This window comes from Balaenoptera acutorostrata, chromosome 4 (assembly GCF_949987535.1).
Source record: "Balaenoptera acutorostrata chromosome 4, mBalAcu1.1, whole genome shotgun sequence".
NCBI classification, from domain to species: domain Eukaryota; kingdom Metazoa; phylum Chordata; class Mammalia; order Artiodactyla; family Balaenopteridae; genus Balaenoptera; species Balaenoptera acutorostrata.
The window spans coordinates 83,578,712-83,602,145 of NC_080067.1; the positions used below are offsets into that span (position 1 = coordinate 83,578,712).

The 23,434-nt window shown below is 35.5% G+C and overlaps 1 protein-coding gene across 1 annotated transcript in view; it reads right to left on the bottom strand.

Annotated features, from left to right (window-relative positions):
• Nucleotides 1–23,434, bottom strand: part of EAF2 (ELL associated factor 2) — a 48,919-nt gene that overhangs the window by 17,293 nt on the left and 8,192 nt on the right. The window contains exons 3-4 of the mRNA XM_007175603.3: nt 19,288–19,424; nt 17,074–17,219 (exon numbers count right to left, since the gene is read on the bottom strand). Of these exons, the coding sequence (XP_007175665.2) occupies nt 17,074–17,219; nt 19,288–19,424 (283 nt within the window). The remainder of the gene's footprint in view (nt 1–17,073; nt 17,220–19,287; nt 19,425–23,434) is intronic.

Consider the following 23,434-nt stretch of genomic DNA (forward strand, 5'->3'; position numbering starts at 1 on the left):
AGTCAACTTTTCTGGCAAAAATTGCATCCCTGAACCCAAACCTTTCTTTCCCAGCTCTTCTCTGGCAGTCCTTCTTTCTCCCTGTCCTATGTCTGGACAACATATACACATAGTTCACGGACGCCCCAAAAAATAAAATAAAAAGCTCCTCTGCTATCAAGCCGAGCTATATTCAATGTTGGGATTATGAAAAGTAAAAGACATAGGCAATATCTAAACTTAAATACTATATTTACTTATGCCATTATACTTAATTACCCATGTAACTCAAATAAAATACAAAAAAGAATGTGAACGTTTTAAATTGTAAAAATTGAAATCTGTTTTGTTAGAAACCGTCCTCCAATTCTTTTCTTATTCCCCCAATATATGTAAAGCAACACAATACATAGAGATGAATTTTTTCAGTTTTACTGAGGTATAATTGGCAAAAAACTTGCACATATCAAAAGTGTACAACATGACGCTTTGATATACATATACATTGTGAAATGATTACCATAATCAAGTTAATTAACACATAATCTCACATAGTTGCCATTTTGTGTGTGTGTTTGTGTGTGTTTGTGTATTGTGTTAGAAACGCTTGTCTTGACTAGCCTGCTGTTGTTGGATACCTCTTTCAATCTGGGGGAAGAATAAGCCTATCTGAGACGCCTTCTGTAACTAAGCTGGAGTCAGGACATGCTGGGCCTGAATTGTCATCTTCTGAAGGGGGAGGTTATAAGATGCCCTGAATAAGCTGTTCTTCTAGTGCTTCCTTGGGTCCCTAACCAGATTACCTTCCTCTTTCCATCTTTCAGAGTTCTCCTTTGATTCTCTTTTGCATTATATCCAGGGTTTATAGTTTTACTTAGTGGGGAGAAGCAGAAATAGATAAGTCTATGTCATCTTGTTCCACAATACATTTTAAGAGACTGAACTTACACAGAGTATGTTCTCTATCAAAACAAAATAATTTAAAATTTATAAATGGAACCTAGATAATATTCAAGTAGTTGAGAACTAAACACACTTCTAAGAAACCCATGGGTCAAATACGAAATCAAAAAGATTTCAGAAAATACTTCTAATTGAATGAAAATAAAAACACAACTTATCAAAATCTGTGGAATACAACTAAAGCACAGCTTGGAGAGAAATTTGAAACATTAAATGATTATACTGGGGGGAAAAAGGAAGTCTCAATTAAATGAATTAAGCTGTACCTTAAGAAGTTAGAGAAAGAAGAGCAAATTAAAACTAAAGTAAGCAGAAGGAAAAAAAATAGCAAAAGCACAAAACAAGAAAGACAACAGAAAAAAAAGTGAAAATAAATGAAACATAAATTGACTGCTTGAGATAAATAATGTTGATCAAACTCAACCAGGTTTATCAAGAAAAAAAAGATACTAGATATAAATTACTAATATCCGGAGTGAAAGAGGTGATAGCACTACAGATCTTAAAGCATTAAATGAATAGAAAGGAACACTGTGAACTACTTTATGTCCACAAACTCAATAAATTAGATGAAATGGATCAATTCCTTGAAAGGCACAAACTACTAAAATTCACTCAAGAAGAAACAGATAACCGGAATATCCACAAATCTTCCAAAAAAAACTAAGTTGTAGTTAAAACCCTCCCCACACCCTACACACAGATCACCAGTGACAGATGACTTCACTAGTGAATTCTACCAGTTATTTAAGGAAGAAATAATATCAGTTTGATGCAAATGCTTCTGTATAATTAAAAAGGAAGAAATACTTTCCAATTCATTCCTTAGGGCCAGAATTACTTATACAAAATCCAACAAAGACATTACCAGAAAAAAAAATATCCCTTATGAACAGACACAAAATTTTTAAAGAAAATTTTACCAAATCACATTTAATAATATATAACAGTGGTTTTCAACCAGCTATGATTTTGTCACCCAGGGAGACATCCAGCAATCTGGAGACATTTTTGGTTGTCACAACTGGGGGCAAGTGGTGATACTAGCATCTAGTGGGTAGAAGCTAGAGACGCTGCTAAACATCCTACAATGCATAAAACAGCCCCTGACAAAGAACCATCCAACTCTAAATGCCACTATTGCTGAGGTTAAGAAATGTCCTATATTAAAAGGACAATACATCATGATTAAGTGGGGTTTTCCAAGGAATACAAACTTCCAAAAATCAATCCATATAATTCACTATATTAAAAACTGAAAAATAAAAGCCATCTCAAAACAGCAGAAATTTCAACAGTGATTCTTGATAAAAACTCAGCAAAATAGAAATAGAAGTTAACCTTATGAAGGACATCTAGGAAAAGCTTACAGCTGAAATCACACATAATTGTAAGGGACTGAATATTTTCCCTCCAGCATCAGAAACAAGAGGTTTTCCACTTTGACTGCCTCTAGTCAACGTTGTATTGAAGGTTCTAATTGGTGCCGTAAGTCATGAAAAAGAAATAAAAGCCATCCAGATTGGAAAGGAAGAGGTGAAATTGTCATTATTTACAGATAACGTGATTGTCTATGTAGAAAAGCTGATGGTATCTACAAAAAAGCTCTAGAATAGTGAGGTTAGCAAGGTTAAATATACAGGGACAATATACAAAAATCGGTTTTATTTCTATGTACTAGCAATGAGCAATTAGAAATTAAAATCATATAAACAAGAGCATTTATAATAGCTTTGGAAAATTAAATAATTATTAAAAAATTAAATAATTATAGATAATTCTGACAAAATATTTGAAGGACCTGTATGTTGAAAACCATAAAGCATTTCTGAGAGAAATTAAAGATCTAAATAAATGGAGAGAGATACTGTGTTCATGGGTCAGAAGACTCAATATTGTTAAGATGCCAATTTTACCCAAATTGATTTATGGATTCAATGCAATCCCAATAAAAATTTCAACAGGCTCTTTAAGAAATTGAGAAGCTAATTCTAGAATTCACGTGAAAATGGAAGAGTCCTAGAATATGCAAAACAACTTTGTAAGAGAAGAACAAAGTTGTAGGACTAAAATTTCCTGGTTTCAAGACTTATATAAAGCTACAATTATCAAGACGATATGGTGTTGCCATAAAGATAAACAAATAGATCAACATATCAGAATAAAGAGTCCAGAAATAGACACACACAATATGGACAACTGATTTGTTTTTTACAAAGGTGCAAATATATGAGAAAAGACAGTCTTTACAACAAATGGTGCTGGAATAATTCAATATCCACATGCAAAAAAAACACCTTTGATACATACCATGTACCATATACAAAAATTGACTCAAAATGAAGCATGGGCCTAAATGTAAAACTATAAAACTTCTAAAAGAAAACATGAAAGAAAACCTTTGTTACTATGATCTTGGTTTAGGCAAAAAATTTCAATATGACACCAAAAGGAGAATCCAGAAAAAAATGGGTAAAATGCATGTATTCAAAATTAAAATCTTTGGCTCTTCAAATTACATTGTTAAGAGAATGAAAAAATACAATCCACAGACTGGGAGAAAATATGTGCAAGGCATGTATCTGATGAAGAACTTGTATTCAAAATATATAAAGAATTCCTAGAAGTCTAATAAGAAAATAAATAATCCAATTTTTTAAATGGGCAAAAGATTTGAATAGACATTGTGCCTGAAGAAAATATAATGATGGCAAATAAGGACATGAAAAGATACTCAACATCATTAGTCATTAGGGAAATGAAAACTAAAGTGACAATGAATATGATCCAACAATCCCACTCCTGGGCATATATCCGGACAAAACCATAATTCAAAAAGATACAAGCACCCCTATGTTCACAGCAGCACTATTTACAATAGCCAAGGCATGGAAACACCTAAATGTCTATTGATAGATGAATGGATAAAAAAGATGTGGTGTGTATACACACAAACACAAACACACACACACATACACACACAATGGAATACTACTCAGCTATAAAAAAGAATGAAATAATGCCATTTGCAGCAACATGGATGGACCTAGAGATTATCATATAAGTGAAGTAAGTCAGAAAGAGAAAGACAAATACCATATGATATTACTTACATGTGGAATCTAAAACATGACACAAATGAACTTATCTATGAAACAGAAACAGACTCATATACACAGAGAACAGACTTGTGGTTGCCAAGGGGGAGAGGGGGTGGAGCGGGATGGATTGGGAGTTTGGGATTACCAGATGCAAACTATTATATACATTGGGTTGGCCAAAAAGTTCACTCAGGTTTTTCTGCTGAATCACTTTGCTGTATGCCAGAAACTAACACAACATTGTAAATCAACTATACTTCAATAAAATAAATTTTTAAAAATTTATTTTTTAAAAAAAATTAGGCCACAATAAGATACCACTACACACCTCATTAAAACTGATCCAAGCATTGATATAGATGTACACTGCTGGTAGGAATGTAAAATAGTACAACCACTTTGGAAAACATTTTGGCAGTTGCTTAAAAAGTTAAATACACACCTATCATACAATCCAGCTATTTCACTCCTACATATTTACTATGGAGAAAAGAAAACATTTGTCTTTTCAAAGACTTGTATGTTATGTTCACAGCAGCTTTATTTGTAAAAGCCAAAAACTGGAAACAACCCAAATGTCCATCTTCAGGTTGAGCAGATAAACAAATTCCTGTATATCCATAAAGTAGATTACTGATCAGCAATAAAAAGGAATGAGCTATTGATACAACCTTCAATAATGGATGATTCTTAAAATAATTATGTTTAGTGCAAAAATCTATGCAAAAATGAGGACATATTATATGATTCCACTGATACAAATTTCTGGAAAAAGCAAACTAATGATAATGACATAAAGCAGATCAGTAGTTACCTGGGAATGGATGGGGTTGGAAGGAGTGGGAGAGAGGGATTACAAAGGAGGAGGAGGAAACTTTTTAGAGTGATAAATATGTTCATTACCCTGATTGTGGTTGTGGTTTTAATTTTAGGATGTACACATATGTCAAAACCTAGCAAACTGTACTTCAAATACATGAAGATTTTGTGTCAGATACACATAGAAACACACCTGCACAAGTGATCCTACATGATTTCTGAGCCTGTGTAATTAAAAAGATAAAGTTTTGACCTCACTCCTCTGTATCCTTTCTCCCTTCCACTCTCCCTTTCTCGACACTTATTCTTGGAACCCAGCCACTATGTTGTGAGGAAGCCCAGGCCACCTGGAAAGGCAATGTGTAGCTTTTCCAGCTGACAACCCCCAAAGTCTCAGCCAAAAGCCAGCAACAACTGGCAGATGTGAATAAGTGAGTCTTCAAATGATTCCAGCTGCTAGACCCCAAGTCAGTCCAGCTGACACCAGCTGTTCCTAGAACAGCTATGAACTATCCCTAGAGTCCCACAAAAATTGAAGATTTATGAGCAGAAAATATGTTGTCATTGTTTGAAGCCTGCCCAATATTTTCCTTAAATTCCATATATTTGGAAACCACAAAACATTCTTATAAATGATTTATTGTCTAAGAACTGAAATTACAAAAATTTTTAGAATTTAACTACCATGGAAGTGTTAGTCATTTACTAGATGCAGTGATACCTAGAAAGCTATTTATACTCTTAAATGCATACAAAAGATAAATTCAATATAGATGAACTAAGCATCCAATTATAAGAACAACACAGCAAACTCAAAGCAAGTCAAAGAAGGATATATTTTTTTTAAAGAGCATACATTAATGAAAGAGTAAAAAAAGGAAAAAGAAAATAACAATAAAAATTAAAATAATAGCTAATATTTGAATACTTCCTAGTGCCAGGAATTGCTTTAGGTACTTTATATATATTTATTGCATTTAATCCTCTCAATAATCCTAATTATTATCTCTATTTAAAAAATGAGAAAACATACACAGAGAGAATAAGAGGTTAAGTAAATTTCCCTAGGCCACCCAGCTGATAAGTGATGGAGCTGGGATTTGAATGAGAGTAGTCTGACTCTGAAGATGTCATTCTTAGTCACCACATTAATTATGTCTCACCACGACCAAAAGCTGGTTCACTGAAGCCTAATGAAATGTATCAAATTCTAGAAATATTGGTTAAGAAAAAGAGAGAAAGGGCATGAATAATCAGTGTTAGGAATAAAAACGTGCCACAACTACAGACACTGTAGAGATTTATATGGACAAATTATGCCAGTATTTTGAAAATGTGAATTAAACTAATAATTTTCAAGACAAATATGAATTACCAAAACTGAACGAAGAAATAGACAGATATGAATTACCAAAACTGAATGAAGAAATAGAAACTGAACAAACCTATCGTTATTAAAGAAATTTAGAAAAATCTACCACATACAAACTGTTTCAAGGAATAGCAAAGTATATAAATCCTTTAGAGTACATTCAGACATGTGCATAGATAGACAGGAAAAGGAAGAGAATGTGTTGGAAAGGAAAGAAACTTCTGTAATTTTTTAAAAAACTGAAACCAAAGTGGTAAAATGTTAAATCTAAGTTGTAGGTTTATAATCTGTTACATTATTCTCTGTAATTTCTATGTGCTTGAACTATTTCTTAAGAAAAATTCTAAAGGTTAACTGAAATAATGTACAGGAAGACTTGGCACATAGTAGTTGCCCAAAAAATAAAATATAACATATTTTTACATAACATAAAAAGTATACAGGGACTTCCGTGGTGGCACAGTGGATAAGACTCTGTGCTCCCAATGCAGGGGGCCTGGTTCAATCCCTGGTCAGGGAACTAGATTCCACATGCATGCCGCAACTAAGAGTTCGCATGCCACAACTAAGGAGCCCATGTGCCACAACTAAGGAGCCCATGAGCTGCAATTAAGGAGCCCGCCTGCTGCAACTAAGGAGCCCATGTGCCACAACTAAGGAGCCGGCAAGTTGCAACTAAGGAGACCTGGAGACGCAACTAAGGAGCCCTCCTGTCACAACTAAGGAGCCCATGTGCTGGCGAGTTGCTTAGTCGCAACTAAGGAGCTGGCGAGCCACAACTAAGGAGCCTGCCTGACACAACTAAGACCCAGTGTAACCAAATAAATAAATAAATATTAAAAATATATACAATATAGGCAGAAATTAACATAGTTGCATTAGGGTGGTGAGATTATGAGTGGTTTCACATTAACATTGTTTTTACATTATATTGTCTTCTCAATAAATAATCATTATCTGAAAAATAACAAGTTCACTGCAAAAATTCAAGTAACAATTTGCACCACAGAAAGTGAAAGGTTCCTATAATCCAAACTCCCAAAGATAATGCTTACATTTTAGTATAATTCTTCCAAGTTCATCTATGCATCTGCAACTATATACACATTTTGTTTTCAAAAATGGTTCATACACACTCACACACATTGTATAATACGTAAAAACTTTTTTACTTAATAATATATTTGGATATCAGTCTTTGTTACTAAAATGTGCACTAGCTCTTTTTTAATAGGGATGTATAGTATTGTAATCCCTTCTTGATGTGCACCTAGGATTTTTCCATTTTTTCCTTAGTATAAAAAACTCCACATTGAGCACTCTATGTGACTGATATAGGTATATCTATGTAATTATGCATCTATCTGTACAAGTTTCACAATAAGAGAAATTTCTAGACTTTCTAGGTAAGGAATAGGCACACTTTTAATTTAATAGTTATTGGCAAATAAGGATGATAATGAAAGCAAAACCTTATATAGTAGTTTCTTTGTGCTAGACCCTGTCCTAAGTGTTTTGCAGGAAAAATTCCTCTACAAAAAAATGTCAATTTATGCTTCTTCAAAAATGTATGAACACATTTATTTCCCTTTATATCCTCACCAGTACTGGATGTTGACAATTATTTTAGCTACTACCAAGCAGATAAATGAAAAAAATATCTCTTTCCCTATCAAAATACTCATGACATTTTTCACAGAACTAGAACAAATAACCCTCAAATTCGTATGGAACCACAAAGACCCGAAATTGCCAAAGTAGTCTTGAGAAAAGAGAACAAAGCTGGAGGTTTCACACTCCCTGACTTCAGATTTTGCTACAAAGCTACAGTAATCAAAACACCATGATAGGGCTTCCCTGGTGGCACAGTGGTTGGGAGTCTGCCTGCCAGTGCAGGGGATGCGGGTTTGAGCCCTGGTCTGGGAGGATCCCACATGCCGTGGAGCAACTGGGCCTGTGTGTGCCACAACTACTGAAGCCCGCATGCCTGGAGCACACACTCCGCAACAAAGAGAAGCCACCACAATGAGAAGCCCCCACACCACAGCGAAGAGTGGCCCCCGGCTCGCTGCAGCTAGAGAGAGCCCGTGTGCAGCAGCGGAGACCCAGCACAGCCAAAAATAAATAAATAAAATAAATTTATAAAAACAAAACAAAACAAAACACCATGACACTGGCACAAAAACAGGCACATAGATCAGTGGAAAAGAATAAAGAGACAGAAATAAACCCATGCACTTATGGTCAATTATGACAAAGGAGGCAAGAATACATAATAGAGAAAAGACACTTCGATAAGCGGGGCTGGGAAAACTGGACAGCTACATGTAAATGAATGAGATTAGAACATTTCCTTATACCATATACAAAAATAAACCCGAAATGGATTAAAGACAGAAATGTAAGACCTGAAACCATAAAACTCCAAGAGGAGATCATAGGCAGAACACTCTTTGACATAAATTGTAGTAATATTTTTTGGATCTGTCTCCTAAGACAAAAGAAGCAAAAGCAAAAATAAATGGGACCTAATTAAACTTAAAAGTTTTGCACAGCAAAGGAAACTAATGACAAAATGAAAAGACAACCTCCTGATTGGGAGGAAATATTTGCAAACGATATGACTAATAAGGGGTTAATATTCAAAATATATAAACAGCTCATAAAACTCAATATCCAAAAATACCTAAAGAACCTGGTTAAAAATGGGCAGAAGACTGGAACAGACTCTTGCCAAAGAAGATACACAGATGGCCAACTGGTACATGAAAAAATGTTTAACATCGCTAATCATCAGAGAAATGCAAATCAAAACCACAATGAGATATCACCTCACACCTGTCAAAATGGCTATCATCAAAAAGTCTACATGGGCTTCCCTGGTGGCACAGTGGTTGAGAGTCTGCCTGCCAATGCAGGGGACACGGGTTTGAGCCCTGGTCTGGGAAGATCCCACATGCCACGGAGCAGCTGGGCCCGTGAGCCACAATTACTGAGCCTGCGCGTCTGGAGCCTGTGCTCTGCAACAAGAGAGGCCGCGACAGTGAAAGGCCCACGCAACGCGATGAAGAGTGACCCCCACTTGCCGCAACTAGAGAAAGCCCTCGCACAGAAATGAAGACCCAACACAGCCAATAAATAAAAAAAAAAAAAAAAAAAAAAGTCTACAAATAACAAATGTTGGCAAGGATGTGGAGAAAAGGGAACCATAGTACATTGTTGATGGGAATGTGGATTGGTGCAGGCACTATGGAAAACAGTATAAAGGTTCCTTAAAAAAACTAAAAATAGAATTATCATATGATCCAGCAATCCCATTCCAGGGTATATATCCAAAGAGAACAAAAACACTAACTTGAAAAGATACATGCACCCCAATGTCCATAGCAGCATTATTTACAATAGCCAAGATATGGAAGCAATCTAAGTATCCATCAACAGATAAATGAATAAAGAAGATGTGGTATTTACACACACACACACACACACACACACACACACACACACATATATATATACACAATGAAATATTACTCAGCCATAAAAAGAACAAAATTTTGCCATTTGCAACAACATGGATGGACCTAGAGGGTATTATGCTTAGTGAAATAAGTCAGAGAGAATAAGACAAATACTGTATCTTATCCCTTATACGTGTAATATAAAATCTAAAAGATAAAACAAAACATGTGTATAACAAAACAGAAACAGACTCACATATATAGAGAACAAACTAGTGGTTACCCATGGGGAGAGTAGTGGTAAGATAGGGGTATGGAATTAAAAGATACAAACTAATATGTGTAAAATAAAATTTAAGAAGGATATATTGTACAGCACAGGGAAATATAGCCATTATTTTATAATAACTTTAAGTGGATTATAATCTATAAAAATATTGAATCACTATGTTGTACACCTGAAACTAATATAATATTGTAAATCAACTATACTTCAATTAAAAAAAGAAAAATGTCTTTTTTTTTTTTTTTTGGCTGCGTTGGGTCTTTGTTGCTGCATGCAGGCTTTCTCTAGTTGTGGCGAGCAGGGGCTACTCTTTCTTGCGGTGTGTGGGCTTCTCATTGTGGTGGCTTCTCTTGTTGTGGAGCATGGGCTCTAGGCACTTGGACTTCAGTAGTTGTGGTGCACGGGCTCAGTAGTTGTGGCTTAAGGGCTCTAGAGTGCAGTCTCAGTAGCTGTGATGCACAGGCTTACTTGCTCCGCAGCATGTGGGATCTTCCCAGACCAGGGATCAAACCTGTGTCCGTTGCATTGGCAGGCAGATTCTCAACCACTGTGTCACCAGGGAAGTCCCAAAATGTTTTTTTTTGTTGAGATGCTTTGCTATGTAGCACATGGTCAGTTTTCTTTTGTTTTGTTTTTTAATTTCACATGGACTTGAAAAACCTGTATATCTCGAACTGTGGAAGTGCTATGTATGTCTACTTACTTCAAGTTTCTTAATGGTGTTTTGCAAATCTTATTAATCTGGGGTTTGCCTGAATCTATCAATTACTGAGAGGGGGCATACTAAAAATCTCCCACTATGAAGTGAATTTATCCATTTTTCCTTGAAATTATGTTAAACTTTTAGCTTATTCATTTCTAGGCATACTCTTGTAACCTCTTCACAGTGTCAGACATTGCAAGAATGAAACTATTAAATTTTAGAAAAAAATATCTTTTAATCTTAAAATTTGAACTTTGAAAGCATTAGTGAATCTGATCGATTTTTCATACATGTATTGGCCACTGTACATCTTATGTTGTGAGACAGACTTAAGTCCAGAAAGAAATTCTGCATGTGATAAAAATGGCTTTTTGGAGCTAGAAGATTTAAGGAACAAACAGATGAAAAATACAATAACTGAAATGAAAAATACACTAGAAAAAATCAATAGCAGAATAAATGAGGCAGAAGAACAAATAAGTGAGCTGGAAGACAGAATGGTGGAAATCACTGCTGCAGAATAGAATAAAGAAAAAAGAATGAAAAGAAATGAGGACAGTTTAAGACGTCTCTGGAACAACATGAAATGGACCAACATTTGCATTATAGGGGTCCCAGAAGGAGAAGAGAGAGAGAGAAAGGGCCTGAGAAAATATTTGAAGAGACAATAGCTGAAAACTTCCCTAACATGAGAAAGGAAATACTCACTCAAGTTCAGGAAGTGCATAAAGTCACATACAGGACAAACCCAAGGAGGAACATGCCAAGACACATATTATTCAAATTGACAAAAATTAAAGACAAAGAGAAGATAGTAAAAGCAACAAGGGAAAATCAACAAATAACATACAAGGGGATTCCCATAAGTTTATCAGCTGATTTTTCAGCAGAAACTCTGTGGACCAGAAAGGAGTGAAACAATATATTTAAAGTGATGAAAGGGAAAAACCTACGACCAAGAACAGCTTACCCAGCAAGGCTCTCATTCAGATACAACGGAGAAATCAAAAGCTTTACAGACACGAAAAAGCTAAGAGAATTCAGCATCACCAAAGCAGCTTTACAACAAATGCTAAAGAAACTTCTCTAGGTGGAAAAGAAAAGCCCGTAACTAGAAACAAGAGAAGCTCACAGGTAAAGAGAAACATACAGTAAAGCTAGGATATCATCCATACACAAATATATCAAAACCAGCAATCGTGAGAAGAGGAGAGTACAAATGCAGGATATTGGAAATACATTTGAAATTAAGAGAACAGCAACTTAACACATTATTGACCGGGGATTTTTTGCAGAAACTAACACCTGTGGCTGTAATACGTCTCTGGTAAAAAATGTGTTATATATATATATATATAGGCTGCTATATCAAAACATCATGGTAACTGCAAACCAAAAATCTACAATAGATACACAGAAAAAAAGAAAATACAATCCAAACAACACTAAAGACAGTCATCAAATCAAAAGAGAAAAGAACAAAAGAGGAAGGGAAGAAAAAAAACCTACAAAACAAATCCTAAACAATGAACAAAATGACAAGAAGAACATACATATCGATAATTACCTTAAGCAGTTCTAAGAGGGAAATTTATAGCAATACAACCTTACCTCGCGAAACAGGAAAAATCTCAAATAAACAACCTAACCTTATAACTAAAGAAACCAGAGCAAGAAGAACAAACCCCAAAGTTAGTAGAAGGAAAGAAATCATAAAGATCACAAAAGAAATAAATGAAATAGAGATGAAGAAAACAATAGAAAAGATCAATGAAACTAAAAGCTGGTTCTTTGAAAAGATAAACAAAATTGATGAACCTTTAGCGAGGCTCATTAAGAAAAAAGGGAAAGGGCTCAAATCAATAAAATTAGAAATGAAAAAGGAGAAGTTACAACTGACACCACAGATATATAAAAGATCACAAGAGACTGTTATAAGTAACTATATGCCAAGAAAATGGACAACCTAAAAGAAATAAATTCTTAGAAAGGTACAACTTCTAAGACTGAACCAGGAAGAAGCAGAAAATATGAACAGACTAATCACAAGTACTGAAATAGAAACTGTGATTTAAAAACTTCCAACAAACAAAAGCCCAGGGCCAGATGGCATGACAGGTGAATTCTATCAAACATTTAGAGACGAGTTAACACCTACACATCTGAAACTATTCCAAAAACTTGCAAAGGAAGTGACACTCCCAGACTCATGCTATGAGGCCACCATCACCCTGATACCAAAATCAGACAAAGATACCACAAAAAAAGAAAATTACAAGTCAGAATCACTGATGAACATAGATGCAGAAATCCTCAACAAAATACTAGCAAATCGAATTTAACAAATACATTAAAAGGATCATACACCATGATCAAGTGGAATTTATCCCAGGGATGCAGGGATTATTCAGTATCTGCAAATCAATCAGTGTGATACACCACATTAACAAACTGAAGAGTAAAAACCATATGATTATCTCAATAGATGCAGAAAAAGCTTTTGACAAAATCCAGCACCACCCATTTATGATAAAAACTCTCCAGAAAGTGGGCATGGAGGGAACATACCTCAACATAATAAAGGCCTTATATGACAAACACACAGCTAACATCATACTCAGTGGTGAAAAGCTGAAAGCATTTCCTCCAAGATCAGGAACAAGACAAGAATGTCCACTCTCACCACTTTTATTCAACATAGTCTTGGAAGTCCTAGCCATAGGAATCAGAGAAGCAGAAGAAATAAAAGGAATCCAAATTGGAAAAGAAGAAGTAAAACTGTCACTGTTTGCAGATGATATGATACTATACATAGAAAATCCTAAAGATGTTACCAGAAAACTACTAGAGCTTATCAAGGAACTCAGTAAGGTTGCCGGATAAAAAATTAATACACAGAAATATCTTGCATTTCTATACACTAACAATGAAAATCAGAAAGAGAAATTAAGGAAACAATCCCATTTACCATCACATCAAAAAGAATAAAATACCTAGGAAAAAACCTACCTAAGGAGGCAAAAGACCTGTACTCTGAAAACTATGACACTGATGAAGGAAATCAAAGATGACACAAACAGATGGAAAGATATACCATGTTCTTGGATTGAAAGAATCAATATTGTCAAAATGACTATACTACCCAAGGCAATCTACAGATTCAGTGCAATCCCTATCAAATTACCAATGGCATTCTTCACAGAACTAGAACAAAAAATTTCAGAACTTGTATGGAAACACAAAAGACTCTAAATAGCCAAAGCAATCCTGAGAGGAAAAATGGAGCTGGAGGAATCAGGCTCCCTGACTTCAAACTATACTACAAAGCTACAGTAATCAAAACAGAATGGTACAGGCACAAAGACAGAAATATAGATCAATGGAACAGGATAGAAAGCTCAGAAATAAACTTACACACCTATGGTCAATTAATCTATGACAGAAGCAAGAATATTCAATGGAGAAAAGACAGTCTCTTCAATAAGTGGTGCTGCGAAAACTGGACAGCTATATGTAAAAGAATGAAATTAGAACATTCTCTAACACCATACACAAAAATAAACTCAAAATGGATTAAAGACCTAAATGTATGACCAGATACTATAAAACTCTTAGAGGAAAACATAGGCAGAACACTCTGACATAAATTGCAGCAATATCTTTTGGGATCCACCTCCTAGAGTAATGAAAATAAAATAAAAAATTAACAAATGTGACCTTAAAATAAAATGGGACCTAAAAATAAACTTAAAAGCTTTTGCAGTGCAAAGAGAAACCATAAACAAAACAAAAACACAACCCACAGAATGGAAGAAAACATTTGCAAATGAAGCGACCGACAAGGGATTAATCTCTAAAACAGACAAACAGCTCATGCAGCTCTATATCAAAAAAAATAAACAACGCAATCAAAAAATGGGCAGAAGATCTAAACAGACATTTCTCCAAAGAAGACATACAGATGGCCAAAAGGCACAAGAAAAAATGCTCCACATCGCTAATTATTAGAGAAATGCAAATCAAAACTACAGTGAGGTATCACCTCACACCAGTCAGGATGGCCATCATCAAAAAGTCTACAAACAATAAATGCTGGAGAGGGTGTGGAGAAAAGGGAACCCTCCTACACTGTTGGTGGGAATGTAAATTGGTACAGCCACTATGGAGAAAGGTAAGGAGGCTCCTTAAAAGAGTAATAATAGAGCTACCACATGATCCAGCAATCCCACTCCTGGGCATATATGGAGAAAAACCATAATTTGAAAAGACACATGCACCCCAATGTTCAATGCAGCCTTATTTACAATAGCCAAGACATGGAATCAACCTAAATGTCCAATGACAGATGAATGGATAAAGAAGATGTGGTATATATACACAATGGAATATTACTCAGCAATAAAAAAGAATGATATAATGCCATTTGCAGCAACATGGATGGACCTACAGATTATCATACTAAGAGAAGTAAGTCAGACACAGAAAGACAGATATCATATAATATCACTTATATGTGAAATGTAAAAAGATGACACAAATGAACTTATTTACAAAACAGAAACAGACTCACAGACTTCGAAAACAAACTTATGGTTACCAAAGGGGAAAGGTGGGGGAGGGATAAATTAGGAGTTTGGGATTAACATATATACACTACTATATATAAAATAGATAATCAACAAGGACCTACTGCATAGCACAGGGAAATATGCTCAATACTCTGTAATAACCTAAATGGGAAAAGAATTTGAAAAAGCATAGATACATGTATATGTATGACTGAATCACTTTTCTGTACACCTGAAACTAACACAACGTTGTAAAGCAACTATACCCCAATATAAAATAAAAATTGAATTTAAAAAATGGCTTTTCATATCAGCAGAAGAAATATTGGCTTATTCAAAAAATGGATATTGCTACTCTTTTTCTATACTATATTTGTTGATTCTCTATCAATATCTATGTAATTACACTGTTGGGGAGGAAGGAGATTTAGATTCTTATTTCTTAAACTAGAATTCCAGATAGCCCAAACAGGTAAATGTAAAAATTAAACAAGAGAAACACTAGTAAAGCGGACAGACATCTAATCATAAACTTAAAAGTGTTTCAACCATAGCAGTAGGCATTGGCATAGTAGGGTCAAATATTAAGAAAATATTTAAAAGAAGATAGTCTAAGGAACATGCTCTGCAAACATCTCAAGGTAAATTCTTATACAAAGTTAGATCTTATGCTTGGATTACCTTCACTTATATTCTACAATACAATGTTTTTATTAAGGTCTCTGCTAAAAACCTGCCACATAGACGAACTTCTTTTTGTATTGTAAAATTATAGTTGAAGGTACTATACAGTTTAATTCTCCGAAGAACAGGTTCCATACGATGAATTCCTTTTAGAATTTAGTAGCAGGGAAGAGTCCAAGTCTTTGGAACCTCTTAGATAATACAAAATATACGAAAGTTTTCAGTTTTCTATTAGTGGATAGGAAGCTCAGATATAAACTTAATGTTTTAATAATTAGCAAATTTGCTTCCTCTTCCCTCCAGTATCTTAATTTTCTGTTCCAGATTTTTATTGTACACATATATAAAATGATATAATGATTCAAATCCATTTTGGAAGCAGATATAACAATAAAATAAAATTCAAGGTCCCTTGTAGCAACAAGGGTTCTGAGCTTATATTTTCCTTATTGTTTGTAAAGGGAACACTAATATATTAGGGAGCTAATACTATACTGGGCCTAGAAGGGGGCAAGTGGAAATGGAGAGCTATATGCAAGTTATGAAGGCAAAGCGTAGAAACAAATAAACTTTGGTGACCAGGATCTTACTCCTACCACAATTACTATAACATAAACACCCAAACTGCAGCTAGAAAAAAAATGGATATTTAAGTTTCCTTACTTTCAAAAAGACTGTGCCTCTCTAGAAGCACCTTCCTGCTGAGAAGTGAGCAGCAGTTCAGAAGAACTTGCCTGCTGCTTTGGCTTACTACATCTCCTCACTTCACTATTGGTTTGGCTACATCTTAGACATCTATAGTCTGGCTACACATAAAAAAACTTCAACAAGAAGACGCTGTGAAGGACTAAACTGGAATCATCACAACTGTCAAAAAGAAGAAAACTCCAGTTACACATATCTAAACAGTTACTTTTTCCCCTGAATAATAAAAAATATAAATTCTGTTATATAGACACAGGTTTATGTACATAATACTCTAAATCATAAACTACACTTTTCCCCTAGAACCATAACAAAAAACATTATGTTTTTAGAATTTTACAGTTAGTTCCCTTATCAATTAAAATGAAAAATTTCACTTAACATTTATTAATAATTTCTTTTAAAGGGCCATTACATACTCATAGATTTTACCTCTTTCAATATCATCCATCGGAGATGCTGGGGACATCTTGTCTTCCGATGGAGAATGTTTTATAAGATTGGGAGTCCTAGTTGAATTCCGCATTTGTTGCTGCTGCTGCTCTATACGATACTGAATTTTACTGCTTCCTTCAACTCTGCAGTTAAGAAAATCAAAAGGTCAAAACAGGTATGATGATTGCAATATAACAACAATTTCAACTTACAAAGCTACTAAAATCGACCACTTATTCTTTTTCTTAGAGATCTTTAAAATGATATTCAAGGATTAAAGCATTAATTTAATTCATTATTTAACAAACCTTTATTGATCCCTGCTATAGGCATGGCATACACACAGATCCACTGAGGGATACACATGTGAATAAAAAAAAAACCACTGCTCAAAACTGAAGAGATAAGACATACACAAATGACTAAAATAAAATGAAATTATACATGAGTATAGCAGATACATTATATTCCCTAAATTCTGAAATTATCATGTCTGTTAAAATTAAGTCACTCCCACATTTCTCATTCATAAGGTTAAGACATGTTATTAAAGGAGGTTCGTATACTTTCCCTTCAATACTTAAAAAAAAAAAAGTATATAACACAACTATGCTTGACTTTGCCTCTCCCATTTCGTCACCAAATCCTGTTAGTTCTTCCTTCACAAAGTATTTAGAACTTCACTTTTCTCTTCACTCTTACTCTAAAAAATTGTGGTTTGTGCATTTTTCTCTTTCCCACATTGTTTCATTTAAATCAATTTGTTTGGTCGATTTACATTTCAAAACAAGAATGTAAGCATGTCCATCCCTGGTTAAAAAAACTTTAATATGCAACCACCGTCAATAAGACAATGTCCTGGGCTTCCCTGGTGGCGCAGTGGTTGAGAATCTGCCTGCTAATGCAGGGGACACGGGTTCGAGCCCTGGTCTGGGAAGATCCCACATGCCGCGGAGCGACTAGGCCCGTGAGCCACAATTGCTGAGCCTGCGCATCTGGAGCCTGTGCTCCGCAACAAGAGAGACTGCGATAGTGAGAGGCCCGCACACTGCGATGAAGAGTGGCCCCCACTTGCCACAACTAGAGAAAGCCCTCGCACAGAAACGAAGACCCAACACAGCCATAAATAAATAAATAAATAAATAAAATTAAAAAAAAAAAGAAAGACAATGTCCTAATTTCATAGTTAATATTGAAGGCAACCTACCTTTATAACCTTACCTCTAGTCTACTTCCAACCTCATACCCCACTTTCTATACTTGTATACAGGGAAAGAAACAAACCTCTGCTCTATTCAAGCAAGTCTTATTCATAGGTTCCAAATAAGTCAGATATATTCCTGTCTTGTTTACATCCTCATGTTCTCTCTGATCAATTAAATCAGTATTTTCCAAACTTTCCTACAAATAAAAATCACCTGGGAAGAGGGGATAATTAAAAAACAAAAAAAAAGTTTCCTGGGCTCCTTCCCTGATCTGTAGTTGAATTTAGGAACTCATTTGTTTAACAAGCACCCAAAGGCAATCCTTATCATGAAATATGTTTGGGGGAAAAAAAAGCCCTAAATCTCAACCTCCTCTTAAGGTACATCAGTAAGGGCTCCCTGAATGCTCCGATGAACCATAATGTCTACCTTCCTTTAATTCCTAGAACAATTTTTATCTATACTATTTGTATGGCTTTTAGAGTATACTACATGTTAATTAATGCACTGCCTATTTCCCCCCCAAAAAAAAATTTGAGATGGCTATGTTCTCTTATTGACATTTTTAATGGAATTATCTGCTAATCCAATTAAAATGTGAAAGTTCTAAGGTTAGTATTTGTATAGGAAATTCTTTTTCTTGCCTCACATTTTCTAAGTGCTTGATAAAATTTTACTACTGATAATGAAATTATTTTGGAGAATGTGTAATGGCTTCTTTTAGTCCAGTTCTACAAAAGTATCTACAGTAGAATAAAAGATATACCTACACATAAGAAAACATTTAGAAGCAAAACAAGCTTTTAAATATCATAGGGAGAAATGGTAAAAGCTTCTGGCTAAAGGATCTTCATCAAATTTAAACTTGGAAAAAGATCAAAACATTTTTGTACCACACAGAAATAACCCTTATGTAATAGTGTGACTTAATCCAATAACTTTTTTCACTGACATTCTCTTAGCAATTTATGTGATGATTAAATAATTTATTTCATTAACCACATACCTTGTTTTTTTTACAGTGATGTTGCTGCTGAGTTTTTCTAGTCGACATTCCCCAGTATCATGGTTAATAATCAAAATGCATTCTTTTAAGTAAGGTTTCTTTGAACCTTTGAAAACAGTTACTGGTGTAGTTGAACCCTGTTTAAAAAATTAATTATTATTACTTGAAATTTATCATAGAAATTCAGTTGAGAGGGCCTTTGAGATCTTCTGCCTTTCTCAATCTATTGATATACTGTACTTCAAGTCACCTAACTGCCTAAATTTACTACTCTGGCAATAAGGAGTATAGTAAAAAAGACAGATGAAGAGAGGCTGAGATCTCAAAATTGCTGTCTTGAGGAAAGGGAACAGAGGAAGCAGCTGCCCTGAGCCAGTAAAGATTTGTTTCACAAATCTTTGTAGACATGGTTTACAATAGGAAATTGGGATTCAGTTCTAATACAACCAATATACTTTACAATAAGGGAACAAAAGTCTTGAGTTATATTTCCTACCCTTTGTCTTCTTCCTTCCTAAATTTAATTTTTTAAATCTGGCATTTTATTAAAGGGGTGCTTCCCTATGCAGATTAAGGAAAATGAATGTATCAGGGAACATATGTTACATTAAACTCACTGATCAATTTTAGCGTCCTTAAAAGTGGGACAACCAGACATTATGTGCTTCATGATGTGATATAAAAGAAAGTATGCAGCATCACCTATAAAGTGTTCTTGCCTGAAAAAAAACCCACAAAGAATCTAACTCTCACCAAGGCTTTAGAAATAACTACCAGTTTATAGGAAATATGAGGAAGGAGAAACAAGTTACACAATCCCAGACAGAAGTAATTTGAAATCCAGAATGTGGGTATATTCTCTAGGACAATTAACCTGGTTTCTCTAACAAACCGGTGGCATAAAAGGGGGGAGGGACTTTCATAGAATAAAAGAGATAAGAAACATAATATCAGAATAATATCAGAATACAATATAGGAATATAAAATAGGTAAACAACAAGGAACTACTGTATAGCACAGGGAACTATACTCAATATCTTATAATAATCTATAATGGAAAAGAATCTGAAAAAGAATATATATGTATAACTGAATCACTTTGCTGTACACTTGAAACTAACAGAACTTTGTAAATTAACCTCAATAAAAATAAATAAATAAAAATACAATATAGGGATTTTATATGGATTCCTAGGGAGAAAAACTGAAAAAAGACATTTTTGAAACCATCATGAAAACATGAATATGGACCAAGTATTACAATTAATTCTACTATGTGTGATAATAGCATGGTTAGCATGGTACTTAGGTGAAAATTAACATTAAAATAGGAGTCAATGGGGCTTCCCTGGTGGCGCAGTGGTTGGGAGTCTGCCTGCTAATGCAGGGGACACGGGTTCGGGCCCTGGTCTGGGAGGATCCCACATGCCACGGAGCGGCTGGGCCCGTGAGCCACAATTGCTGAGCCTGCGCGTCTGGAGCCTGTGCCCCGCGACGGGAGGGGCCGCGATGGAGAGAGGCCCGCGCACCGCGATGAAGAGCGGTCCCCGCACCGCGATGAAGAGTGGCCCCCGCTTGCCGCAACTGGAGAAGGCCCTCGCACGAACCGAAGACCCAACACAGCCAAAAATAAATAAATAAATAAATAAATAAATAAAAAAATCAAGTAAAACTTTAAAAAAAAAAAAAAAAAAAAAAAAAAAAAAAATAGGAGTCAAGTCCTAAAATAAGCTGAAGTCCCAAGAATGTGGTAGGCTATTTTCCCATGTAAGCTAAGTAAACTCAATGGAAAGAATCAGATTAGGTTCATCTTGGAAGGGACTTTGACCAACAGGGTCATCTAGAGTGGCATAGTAGTCATCAGACATATGGAACTCTCACAGGTCCAGGGTTTGTGGGCTAAAGTTGTTGAGCAACCACTAGAGATGCACTCATTGCATAATAGGAAGTGTAGCTGGAAGTTTCCTGTGGGCTATTTCATCAAAGCCCACAAAAGTACCCCACAAGATAGCACTAAAAATATGCCAAACTGGACAACACCAATGACAAATCATAACAGTCAAGTAAATCTTTTCCTTTCAATATTCAACATTTTGAAATTTTATAGCAGTCAACCATAGAGAATTGTTTACAAAAAAGAGAGATTTGCAAATGCCCAATATTAACCCCCTTAACAGTCTTCATTTTTATTAGTTTCTTCTATTTGATACTACCAAAGAACACCTAGAGGAATGAGAATTAGAAAATCTACCCTATCGAAGAACCACCAGAACCTGAAGCTACTCTTAAAAGTATAATAGGGGCTTCCCCGGTGGCGCAGTGGTTGGGAGTCCGCCTGCCAATGCAGGGGACATGGGTTCGAGCCCTGGTCCGGGAGGATCCCACATGCCGCGGAGCAACTAAGCCCGTGTGCCACAACTACTGAGCCTGCGCTCTAGAGCCTGTGAGCCACAACTACTGAGCCCACGTGCCACAACTACCGAAGCCCACGTGCCTAGAGCCCGTACTCTGCAACAAGAGAAGCCACAGCAATGAGAAGCCCGCACATCGCAACAAAGAGTAGCCCCCGCTCGCCGCAACTAGAGAATGCCCGCGCGCAGCAACAAAGACACAACACGGCCAAAAATAAAAATAAAATTTTTAAAAAAAGTGTAATAAAAAGTCTATTTTATGGAATGCCTCCAAGCTTCTAGGCATTTTCACCAAGATGATGAAGGCAAGTTGATAAAGAAAATAGGAGAATCTAAATGCCTCAAACTAATAATCATTACACTTCCACAAAATACCCACAAAATTAAGAACTGTGAAGAAACGTAAACCTCCTACTTATTTGAAGAAGTTCTTTAATGAAGGGGGAAAAACCCACAAAATTTGAGAATATAATTTCTATTCTTATTCACAATTGTTCAAGGATTGTAGGCCCAGCAGAAAAAAAAAAATTGCTCTCAGCAAGTGGTAATTTTAACAATTCTCTTCCATTCCAGCTATCTGAAAGATTCACAGGATAAAATTCAAATTCTTTTGCATTACACATTAGGCCTTTCTTTATCTGATTCCTAAATACCATCTCTGACTATGTCTCCATATGCACCCTTTCTTACCTAGCCATAGTGGCTTATATATAGTTCTTCAAATGTAACACACTCTTGTTGCTTTGTCTTAGCCCACGTCTTTCTTTTCTCTAAGAGGTCCTTCCCGCTTTCCTTCACCTGGGTAATTTCAACTCATCTTCAAGACAGCATATCCTGATGTCTCCTCTCCCTCCCCAGGCTGAATCGTCTCTCTTTTGTACTCCCATAATATTCTGTGTATACCTTTATGATAGTCCTTATATTACTAAATTTTAATCAATTATCTCCTATCTTCCTCATTAAATGATAATATTTTTTAGGACACCTACCACATCCAGTCTACCTGTGTCTTCTTTTTTTATTTTTATTTTTGGTCACGCCACGTGGCATGCTGGATCTTAGTTCCCCCAACAGGGATCGAACCCGTGTCCCCTGCAGTGGAAATGTGGAGTCTTAACCACTGGACCGCCAGGGAAGTCCCTACCTCTGCATTCTTAACAGCTACCTAGCAAAGGACTTACCACACAGAAAGTATATGCATATATGGTCTGTCTGTCCATCCGTCTCCCTTTCTCATGCACACATATACACACAAAAATATTGAGGCATAGTCATTTTGGACATATCTCTGGTGGGCTGAGGTGGGGAGGGAACTACTTTTTCCCAAATGATTTCTCTGCTATTTCATAAATTTACAATTTGAAGCTTGAAATTTTCATCCTATAGTTGTCATTCCTTCAAGAAGTATTTTCAACTGAGACCAAAATCGAATACATGGTAGATGGTAACTCTTGATTAAAGCAGGATTATGTGTGAATGAAAAAGGTTTATTAATAAATGTAAGAATCCCCATCTGCTTGGAGTAGAAAGAGAATGCAAGGGATGAGGATGGGAGGATTGCAATTTGAGAAAATAATATGCTACGTGGCAAAGAAGAACTCAACTAAAGTTCTGCAGACCAATCATCACTGATCAATAATCCTATAATCTGAGACCAGGATAATAGGTGGTGCCTGTTATCCACCTGAGGTTTTTCAATAACTTTTAAGATTAAGTGAATGATTTGGGCTTTTCT